This window comes from Eurytemora carolleeae, unplaced genomic scaffold (assembly GCF_000591075.1).
Source record: "Eurytemora carolleeae unplaced genomic scaffold, Eaff_2.0 scaffold331, whole genome shotgun sequence".
Lineage (NCBI taxonomy): Eukaryota > Metazoa > Arthropoda > Copepoda > Calanoida > Temoridae > Eurytemora > Eurytemora carolleeae.
The window spans coordinates 111,783-123,727 of record NW_019396227.1 but is presented as its reverse complement, the minus strand read 5'-3'; the positions used below and the strand labels follow the sequence as shown (position 1 = coordinate 123,727).

Sequence of the window (11,945 nt, the reverse complement as noted above, 5' to 3'; positions counted from 1 at the left end):
TAACTTTCTTTAGCATTTTTGAATTTGACAAATGACCTTAAATTGTGTGGAAAATCCAAAAAAAGGATAAAATTTCCATGAACACTCCCCCCACAATAATAATTTATATGATAAACTCATCGCTCATACAGTGATAACCAGAAAACTCTGAAATAGGAAGACGACTTTATAGCAATACTTAAGTGTATTTGATGTTGTTACAAAGCAAATAGTTTACTAGCCACTTATTAAATTACAAATTAAGTGAAATGGGTCTGTTTACATTGCACAATTACCGTATTCCTTGCATATTGGATTATTTTAATTCATATATTGAATCTAAAAGTCGTCTTCTTGCGGGGTACTGTTAGGAATTGGATATCTACAAGTAAACTAAACTTGTTTAGGGTTCTAAGATTCATGTTGAATCCTGGGAAGTTGTTTACAAGTTTTGGCTTGAAGGAGTTCTATTAACTATTATAGGATGTGTGGGCCTAGTAGGTATAATAATAATAATAATAATAATGATAATGATGATAAAGATAATGATAATGCTAATGATAATGATAATGATAATGATAATGATAATGATAATAACAATAATAATGATAATGATAATAATAATAATGATGATAATAATAGTAATAATAATGATAATAATAATAATAATGATAATAATAATAATAATGATAATGATGATAAAGATAATGATAAAGCTAATGATAATGATAATGATATTGATAATGATTATGATAATGATAATGCTAATGATAATGATAATGATAATAATAATAATAATAATAATGATAATGATAATAATAATAATAATGATAATGATAATGATGATGATAATGTTTATGAAGTTGTCTGGTTCTGGTGAGACCAGAAATGAGAAGATCAAGCTTTAACCAACTTCTTCTTATTCTTGCTGGGTGAGTATTTGACAGCTATAAAGCTCCATCAGCAATTTACAATCAAAACTGAAACCTGTAACGTAACTGTAAGCGTAGTTAAAAGTGACCCTCCATGCGAAGATGTCAATTCCGTATTCACAGTTGTAGATCTGATTAAAAATAAGGAAAATATTGTCACTTCTTTAAAAACTGATTGGTTCAGATAATTTCTTCATGTTTTTCTGCAGTAAAATCCGCAAGTCACGTGTTTATTATAAACATTCATATCTGAATCAGACATTGCCATCTTTGATCAGAGCGTTACTTGACATTACGCTTACAGACTCTTTAAACTTCAAAAGAGCCATAATTAGAAGTAAAGTTCCATTAAGGGGGTTCCAAGCACGTCTGATTCACAACATTACCCTGAAAAGCCTTTTCTAATAAAATGATTAACTTCCCTTATATTCTCTTTTTATTGAAAAACCTGTAGGAAACGGTTTATTTACATTATTATTTTTGATGATAAATACAGGGTGTCCCAAAAAACATGGGAATTCAGTGACGAATTCGATATCGTCTTTTTAAATAATTCTTTGATTTAGTAAAGTGATACCAACTAAGAAAGCTGTAATCTGTAAGAGTTTCGTCTGCTATGTTCACATTTTGTTTGTTTATGTTTTGACTGCATACGGGTGTACTTAGTAAAACAAGAAAATTGCAGTATACGAACAGAGTAAACTTGTCCGTCTTCACTGTTCATCTTGTGGAGACATTATAGACACATCTTACAGTCTTTTACCCTTTTCATAAAATAAACTATAGCAGATACAATAATAATATGGCTTTTGAAATTAGGTAACACAATGCTAATTCATAACAAGGACGATATACAATTCGTCACTGAATTCCCATGTTTTTTGGGACACCCTGTAGTATATCATTAAGAACAAAATGCTAGTCCTTAGGTTTTAATCATGTGTTCGTGTAACTTGATAAAAGGCTAGCGATGATGCCAACATTTCCTTCCAAAACTTATTCTTCCCTTCATACACTTAGATGTACACAGTGCACACAGTGGAATACGGTCAATTTGAATTCGAACCTAACCGACCCGTTGTACCGGCCTCAGTGACGTGCAGCAAATACCGGCCTGGCCCGACCCTATACTGTGCTGGCTTCGTCTCACCGTTGATTTCGCGGAACTGTGTGTATGCAAAGAATAAGATGGCAATGCCCGATTCACAACGGTTTCCTTGAAAACTTTGTAATAATCAAGTAACAATTAGATATTCAAGTTTAAGTTTCTTAAAACTGTTTATTTTTGATTGCGGTTTCTCTGGGAAAGAGACTTGCGTATCTTGCTCATAAGAAGGAATGGAGAAATTAACAGAAATAAACTTTTTACAAGTTAGAAAAACTACTGTATCTTCCTATTTTTGATCGGATTAAGGTTTCAAAGGTATGTTTGTAAATCAGGCATAACCAAGAAAAAGTTAGAAAACAATTGTTATCAGGATTTTGAGAGGATTTACTTTTGTCAGTTTTGTCAAGGGGATTTATATTTCTTAAAATACATGGTGTTCTTCACTTGCTTGAGGACTTGAAGATTATCTTTGAAAGAATTTATTTTACAAGGCTTGAAATAACAATCACAAAATTCCCCCAATCCTGGCATTTTTTGTGAAACAGCCTGAACTGTTTCCTTGCATTGCCTTGTAATTTAACGTTTGCAATATTTATATTATAAATATGTTTGTCTGACAGTTTGAAATTTATTGTCCTGCATTATTTAAAACCAGCAAAATAATTTTATTTTATTTTCTTTTATTTTGCTATTCTCCTAGATATCATAAAATATTAATTTGCAACAACAGGTAACCTTTGCACAACCACATATTATAAAAAAAAAAAGTTTACGTTTTATTTGTTGTTACAAACCGGCAGGTTAAATTTTTTTGTCAATGATGCATACTACTTTAATGTCCTGTTTACACATTGATATCAGTGCAAAGCAGAAGGGGATGATTAATTTGTTGTACAGTACCGTTGTACAGTACCGTTGTACAGTACCGTTGTATACTGTTCATATGGTGGATGTATTGTATACTGTACACAACTTGCACTTGCTTATAAGTCAAGCCGGTACTTCATATAAACCAGAGTTTTCAGTGTTGACGATATTCTGCCCCCCCCCCCCCCCCCCCCCGCCTGGGGGGAAAGATTTTGGTGCCTTTGATGGATGGTGCCTTTGTGATTTCTTGATTCCACACACTCATTACTGTAATATTTAATGTGACTTAAAGGTCTCAAGCTCTCAGGCAAAAATCGATGAGAATTTTTCCAATTACTTTTTTAAAACCGCTAACCACAAGGGCTTTATTGTGCTAAAGGGCTACAGAAAAGCATAAAAGAGCTAGAGAGGTAAAATCGAAGCCCAAGGCGTTGCGACACTTCAAACTCAACCCTGTCTTAAAAATTGATAAGACTTTTAATAAGCAGTCTGAATTTATGTGATATATATATTCGGTTCGTTTGAAATACCGTACCAGCTTTAAAATAGCTGAGGCAAGTTATACAGTGCAGGATACATACAGATTATGGACGGCAAAAAAGGACAGTACACAAAATACACCCTAAACTAAGCTTTTGGTGCATACTAAGTTATCTGCGGTATTCCGGCCGAAAAGTGGGGTTTACCGCGGTGTGTGAGTATATAATCTCATTCTTGTGAGATTAATGTAAAATTTGATCAAAATTATTTAATTTTTGAAGAAAATGTTCTAAAACATTTCTGTTATACACAAGACTGATTAAATGCATTAACAACTTTTCTCTTGAATCCAGAAGAAATTATAAAAAGTTTTTATATAGCAAGTTGGGCTAACTAATCTAAGCTCGCGAGGGTAGGGTTAGTAAGGTAAAATAGCCATCATATGAATGATAGGCCGGGTACTGTAAAAAGTCTGGCCGCGCCAACGTAGGATAGGGTCAGGCAGTACTTGCCGTGCGTCACTAAGACCAGTTCAAGTGGTCGGTCCGGTTCGAATTCAAATTGACCCTATAGTCCACCATGTGGGGCTAACATCCTAAATATTTTTTGAAAAATATTCTTAGTTACGATATCGCTTATCTGATAAGTTCTACTGTGGTGTTTGGTCTTCCAAATCTTTCAGAAACCTACAGGTAAACCTCTACTAAACCTATAATGAGCCTATTGGTATTTAGTAAACCTATACTTAACCTACAGATATTTAGTAAACTTCTACTAAACCTACAGATATTTAGTAAACCTATACTAAACCTACAGATATTTAGTAAACCTATACTAAACCCACAGATATTTAGAAAACCTATACTAAACATACAGATATTTAGTAAACCTAAAGTGAGCCTATTGATATTTAGTAAACCTATACTTAACCTACAGATATTTAGTAAACCTCTACTAAACCTAGAGATATTTATTATACTAAACCTACAGATATTTAGTATACTAAACCTACAGATATTTAGTATACTAAACCTACAGATATATTTAGTAAGTAAGTAAGTAGTATACTTAACCTAGAGATATTTAGTACACTAAAACTACAGATATTTAGTACACTAAAACTACAGATAAGAGACCTCTACTAAACCCACAGATATTTAGTAAACCTATACTAAACCTATTTTTAGGGTATTATAGGGGGTCAGGGGGGGCTGGTTTTTGTTACTATACTCCTCTTAAAATGCATTTGTCTTGTGTTTCATGGTGAGAATGGACAAAATGAATATATTCCGATAATCTTTTCATTTACAAACATTGTATGAATTGTAGCTAGCATTGATTTTTAATGATTTTAATTTATAATTACTTTTTCCGTTCATATACTTATCCTTGAATGGATCCTGTAAATCCGCAATATATTAAAAATGTCGTCTTTGTTAAAGCGAACTATTTTGGGGAAAATACATATACTTTTTTACACAAATTTACTACGGATTCAGGATAATCTGGATATATTGATGGATTATAAAAACCATTATCAAAATATGTTGGGGCGTCGGCAGCACGCCAAAGTAATAGGTTTGTCTCTGATTCGTGTTTAAAATACCCATATTAAGTGTTTTCACGGAAATGACCAGTTTTGCTTCGGATTTCAACATTACAAGGACTCAAAGACTTCTCTCAAACAAAAATACTCAAGCGACCGAGCCTTATTTGACTCTAATAAGAGGCTTATGCATGGTGTAAACTCAAAATTGCTTCCCCCCCCTGATACCCCATTGTATGGGGTGGGGTTGAGAAGCCAAAGGGGAAAAAGTTAGGTTAACAAAACATTTTTTTCTATTCAGATCTTAATTTCTAACGAAAGCAATTTTCTATTTACATATATATATTACAGTTTCAAGCTCTGAAGATGAATCGAAATGAGAAAATAAACCATATTCAAATTCAAAGTCAACTGCCGTGCAGTGGTCCCCATTAAACGATAATTCGATTTTGGTAATTCAGTTAGCTTGTAATTAATACATAACACCCCCTCTCTCACATTATCTTCGTCTTAAGTGCTAACACAACAATATTTAAATTTCTTATGGAGAAGTTATATTTTTAGAAATTTTAAGAAAGGTAAGGATGCCGCGTTAGAAAAAAAAGATTTTCCTAATCTGTTATTAAATGTAAATAGAAAATTGCTTTCGTTAGAAATTAAGATCTGAGTAGAAAAAAATGTTTTCTTAACTAACTTTTTCCCCTTTGGCTATATAAATATATATATATATATATATTTGCGCAACCTAGCATAACCCAACCCTTGGAAATCTCTTAACTTCAACTCAACTGTCCTTTTTGAAAATGTTTAAGCATCAAAACTGTCACTGATTTTGGAATATAAAACCCTTTGGTATTTCTTTAACATATTTTGAATGAAGGGGTGGACGTTTAGGGGAGGGGGGGGGGGGAATTGATGGCGGCCTCATATTCCAAGTCACAATGAACTTCATGCTTGCTAAATCACAATTCTAAGAAAAATTCTTAATTTGGAGACATGCGTATGTCTAAGACACATTCTAAGCCACAATTAAGATAAAACCATACTTTTGAGACCAAATTATGTCTCAGAAGCTCAGAAGTCATAACTTTGTCAAAGACTATTCCAATGCACGATTATGAATAAGACCCATTTAAAGACAAACTCATAAGACATAATTATGTAGAAGACACTTTTCTAAGTCACACTTTAAGACACATTCTAAGTCCCAATTCTAACTCGAACCCATGTCTAAGTCATGGTAAGACATGCTTATGTCTAAGACTCAATCTAAGTCACAATTATGTCCAAGACACTCTAACTCACAATTATGTCTATAAAGACACTCTCTAAGTCACAAGTATGCATTAGACACATTCTAAAACAACTATGTCTTAGACATATTGTAAGGCTCAATTCTAACTCAAAACTAAGTCTAAGTCATGTTTTTAGGCTTCTTTGTGTTTAAGACCCATTGTAACTCACAATTCTAAGTCTTTATAAGGTCTGAAAAACCGTTTCAGTCACACTTATGTCTAATTCACAGAGTGTCTGGCTTAATTATATTCAAGGCCTATTCTAAGTCACAGTTCAAAGTCATAATATTTTCAAAGTCTTACTTTCAGACCAATTTGTGTCTAAGACACTTTCTAAGTCACAGGTTTGACTACGACACTTTCTGAGTTAAAAATAAACACCTTCACAGTCCCGATCATGTCTAAGTCACATTATTTTTTGGGCTCAATTATGTATAATAAACATTGTTTGTCACAGTTCTAAGTCGCAATTACATCACAGCCATACTTTTTAGACCAAATGATGTCTAAGACACTTTCTAAGCCATAACTCTGAGACAAACTATACCTAAGTCATGTTTTGTAACAAGCAAGTCACAAATATATCTAAGCCTGTTTTTGGAGACAAATTATTTTGACATTCTTGAAATATATATGTATTATATATATATATATAAATATACATATATGTATATATATATAATATATATCTTCTCAAAATAAGTCTAGAACATTTTCTAATGTTTATTTAGATAGGTTATTGCTGGACAATTTCATGTTTTATGTTTGACATTTATCAGCAGCATAATTGCGGATTTTCCAAAATTACAATTCCGCATTTTCACAAAATGAACTGGGTTAAAAAAGATACATTGCTGCAGTATCAACGAAAATATCACATTCAGTCACAATTTCACATATTTAACATTTACACGATATACAATAGATTAATCGTAGAGATGAAAGTAGGAATTTTGTGTCTACACTTGTATTATGTATATAAATTTATATATATAATCCCTCATGCATACAATACCCCATCCGTAATTCTTTATCTTAAACCCTCCNAACTTTCACTTCCTTCCCCCCCCCCAGAAATATCACTGAAACGCCGTGTCTGTGGATATAAATCTGTTTTTTTGATTGAATGATAAATTGATTATAAATATTTTTATATATATATTATCCAGGGAGACCTATCATGTCTGGTTTCTACCAATCTTCTATGCCCTGGCACACATTAGCAGGTACAGGATTCATAGTTCGATTAGTTGACTGATTGGTAGACTGATTGATTAATGAATTGATCTATATCTGATTGACTGATTAGTAGATTGATTAATTGGTGAATTGATTTATTATTGATCGATTAATTTATTAATTTATTGCTTAATTCATTGATTAGTTGAGTGTAATTTTATTGTACGCTCCTTTTCATTACAATTACAGTACTGACTTTTAACTAGCTAGAGCAAGCTGTACAAGTACGGTACTGACTTTTAACTAGCTAGAGCAAGCTGTACAAGTACAGCACTGACTTTTAACTAGCTAGAGCAAGCTGTACAAGTACAGTACTGACTTTTAACTAGCTAGAGCAAGCTGTACAAGTACCATACTGACTTTTAACTAGCTGGAGCAAGCTGTACAAGTACAGTACTGACTTTTAACTATCTAGAGCAAGCTGCACAAGTACTGTACTGACTTTTAACTAGCTGGAGCACGCTGTACAAGTACAGTACTGACTTTTAATTAGCTAGAACAAGCTGTACAAGTACAGTACTGACTTTTAATTAGCTAGAACAAGCTGTACAAGTACAGTACTGACTTTTAATTAGCTAGAACAAGCTGTACAAGTACAGTACTGACTTTTAATTAGCTAGAACAAGCTGTACAAGTACAGTACTGACTTTTAACTAGCTAGAGCAAGCTGTACAAGTACAGTACTGACTTTTAACTAGCTAGAGCAAGCTGTACAAGTACCGTACTGACTTTTAACTAACTAAAACAAGCTGTACAAGTACCGTACTGACTTTTAATTAGCTAGACCAAGCTGTACAATTGTAAAGTACTAACTTTTAACTAGCTAGAGCAAGCTGTACAAGTACAGTACTAACTTTTAACTAGCATAGAGCAAGCTGTACAATTGTACAGTACTGACTTTTAACTAGCTAGAGAAAGCTGTACATGTACCGTACTGACTTTTAACTAGCTAGAGCAAGATGTACAAGTACAGTTTTGACTTTGAACTAGCTAGAGCAAGCTCTACAATTGTACAGTACTGACTTTTAACTAGCTAGAGCAAGCTGTACAAGTACAGTACTGACTTTGAACTAGCTAGAGCAAGCTGTACAAGTACATTACAAGTACAGACTATGTAAGGCCAACCGGTACAGTACACCACAAAAAGATCCCATTCTATTGAAATTTTTGTGATTTTCCCAAAGGAATGTTCTTAGCTTGTTTTTGAGCAGATTCTAAGTTGAGTTGGTTGATTTTTATAGTTGATAAATTGATCTAAATACTTCCGTACAGTTCGTTTTAGTCTGAATGCCTGCAATATAATGGGGCCATTTTATTTTTGGAAAATTTTCTTTTTAATCATTTCCTAAATTTTAAGCGAGAGAATGCTCAACATTTTTGCGAACAAACTTGCTTCAAGGAAATTGCAGAATTTTGAAAATAATTTAAACATTTGAAATATTTGAATATCAACAACTTGAAAATTAAAATGTTGTATGTAATATTATCCAACAAGGAAAATGAAGATGTTGTATGTAATATTATCCTACAAGGAAAATGTAGATGTTGTATGTAATATTATCCTACAAGGAAAATGAATATGGAGTATGTAATATTATCCTACAAGGAAAATGAAGATGTTGTATGTAATATTATCCTACAAGGAAAATGAAGATGTTGTATGCAGTAATATTATCCTACAAGGAAAATAAAGATGGAGTATGTAATACTAGCCTTATAGGGCGCTTCGCGCCCATCTTCTAAATTNGTATGTAATATTATCCTACAAGGAAAATGAAGATGGAGTATGTAATATTATCCTACAAGGAAAATGAAGATGGAGTATGTAATATTATCCAACAAGGAAAATGAAGATGGAGTATGTAATATTATCCTACAAGGAAAATGAAGATGGAGTATGTAATATTATCCTACAAGGAAAATGAAGATGGAGTATGTAATATTATCCAACAAGGAAAATGAAGATGGAGTATGTAATATTATCCAACAAGGAAAATGAAGATGGAGTATGTAATATTGTAATAATACTGTAGAAAGTATTATTTTGTTTGTTTTTAGGATTGGATCGGCACTGCTCACCCTGTCTATCTCTGTTGAGAGATATGTCGCGATCACAAAACCGTTCTTTGCCAAAAAGAAAATGGTTAAAAGTTGTCTGATCAAGTTCTCCATAATCTTCTCAATCTGTTACAACATTCCCAGGTGACAGGAGGATTTTAAAGGGTGCATAGATGTCATTTTTAGTAACCAAGGCATTCCACTCTGGGCCGTAGTAAATTTAAATTTGAACAGGACCTGCCCAGTTTTTACCGGCCTGCCAGATAACAACGTGTACTGACCCGATCCTATCGTACAGTACGTCGCCCTAACCAGACTAACATACGACAGGGGTCAATTTTCTTGGCATAGTCCCGTCCATGGATATATAATAGAATGGATATATCATAGTCAAGGTTTGATGTAATTTTTTCGCTGGGGTGTTATGCAGTACGTTAGACTTTGGACCCTGGAACTTACAATTTGTCTTTGGTTTTCGTAAAGTTAATAGATGTCAAAGGAGTAAAGAAAAACATTGTAAGTCTTTAAAACTTGATAAGATTTAGCCTCCTTCTTTGTATTATAAAAACGTTGGAGATACTAAAGATTTAAACAACCTTACTTATATTTAATATTTTGAATTTTAAACAAATTTCTCAATATCTTGGTCAATTCTTAAGGTACAACAACGGCAGACCACATTTTGGAATTCTTAAAACAAGGCGCCTTTGATGCTACCAACTCTTTGAAGAAAATGCTATGTTCACAAGATTTTGGCTGCAGTATAAAATTTCTGCTTACTCCAGGGCCCACTATCTACCAAAGTTCTTCTCTAATTTGGACCCTGAACTTCACTTCAAACTTTTTAAAAGTACAAATTATTTTTATAGAATGAACAATAACCAGAATAAAAATTTGTTATAATAAAACCTAAAATTTGCTATGCACAGGATTTAGAAATTTCCTAAAAATATCTAGGGTACACGTAGATATAACAGCTGTGTAGCCCACCGACAAAGTTACATGTACACTAGCCCAGAATAGTATAGATCGGTAGATAGAAGCATACATATAAGCGGGCCGTGGTCCCGTCGGAGGGCTAACTGAGATAACTCCCATGGCGCGTTCAGACTTTACAGTACCTAACCTAGGCCTATTTGACCGACCCCACTGGCTTAGTCCACCGTCATTCCAATTATATCGTAGTTTCTCTATCTTGAAAAGTGTTTAATTCCCAAAATTTTCCTCCAATTGTCTCGGCAGCATAAATCCGCAGTTTAACATTGTAACCTCGCTGAAATATTATCTTTTTATGCAACAGTCTTGTGTTATGATGTGGGATAATTTTTTTTTTTTTTGACGTAATATTTAATTTTTTTCTTTGTTTAAGGTTAAAAATCTTGAATTTAAACCGAAAACAAGCAAACAAGTAAAAATCAGAACACTAACACAATATTTCTCAATTGATACACAAGGCAGTTGAATATATAAATTTATGTAATTCAAGTTTCATAAAAATGTGCGACTTTTTTCATCCGCGAAATTTAAAGGAAACCCTGCTTTGACGTTATAAGATCTTGAAATTTTGATTAAAAATGCGGGATAAAAATTCTCTCAAACTAAATACAATCAATCAATAAGCATTCCTTTATAAAAAGCTGGTTTTTTGATATGCAACAATTTTCATTTAATCCCGCCGGGATATTTTCATTGAAAGATACTTTGAAAATCTAGAAAGGCAAAAAAATCCGCAAAATCCGCAAGCACTCGGGTTTATCATTGAATCCCTCGGGGGTTTAAATTTCCATTGATTTTGATTTGTCTGAGAGTAAATGATACACTGTGTAAGGTTATAATATGGATCACATAATTGTACCTTCGTGCTATAAGTCATTATAGTGCTTAACACACCTCATACAACTACTTTATAAAAACACAAATCTTTCCTCTTTTTATTGTAAACTTTATCAAAATACTTATTTTAGTTCTGATTATTTTTTTTCTTTCGGAAACTCCAATTTTTAATCTGTTTTTTTTTCGTGGATACTTAAAAATGCTCGTTTTGTGTAGAATCTATATCTATTTCACAACCCTTAAAGCTTATTTTAATTTTCAACATAAAAGATAAATAATTTTTATTTTTAAAAGTTGTTAGTTCATACTCGAAAAGTACTAACAATCCACCACCAGTTATATTAAATGTAATGTTAAAAATAAATATGGAACTTTCCTTATCCTGTCATTTCTTTTTTTTCTAGAATCGGGAGAAATATTCGCACAACCTCCTTTTAAATTTTTTTTTCTCCTGAAACTCTAAACTTTGTAAGTTTTTGTTATATTTCATAATAAATAATTACTATATTATTACTATTATTATTATTATTATTATTATTATTATTATAATCATAATTATTAATATTATTATTATTATTATCCTTATTGTTATTATTATTCAGCCTGGA

The 11,945-nt window shown here is 32.5% G+C and overlaps 1 protein-coding gene across 1 annotated transcript; it reads left to right on the top strand.

Moving 5' to 3' along the window:
* Positions 1–846: 846 nt before the first annotated feature.
* On the top strand, positions 847–9,661 carry LOC111698729 (G-protein coupled receptor daf-37). Its single transcript, XM_023469143.1, has 4 exons — positions 847–911; positions 3,990–4,058; positions 7,377–7,433; positions 9,505–9,661. The coding sequence occupies exons 1-4, from the start codon at positions 868–870 to the stop codon at positions 9,650–9,652; spliced, it is 318 nt and encodes a 105-aa protein (XP_023324911.1). The 5' UTR covers positions 847–867; the 3' UTR covers positions 9,653–9,661.
* The last annotated feature ends 2,284 nt before the right edge of the window (positions 9,662–11,945 follow it).

Coding starts and splice junctions, on each gene's coding strand:
- LOC111698729 (XM_023469143.1), top strand. CDS start 868: ATGAGAAGATCAAGCTTTAACCAACTTCTTCTTATTCTTGCTGG. Junction 912..3,989: donor CTTCTTCTTATTCTTGCTGG/GTGAGTATTTGA, acceptor AAATATTCTTAG/TTACGATATCGCTTATCTGA. Junction 4,059..7,376: donor AATCTTTCAGAAACCTACAG/GTAAACCTCTAC, acceptor TATATTATCCAG/GGAGACCTATCATGTCTGGT.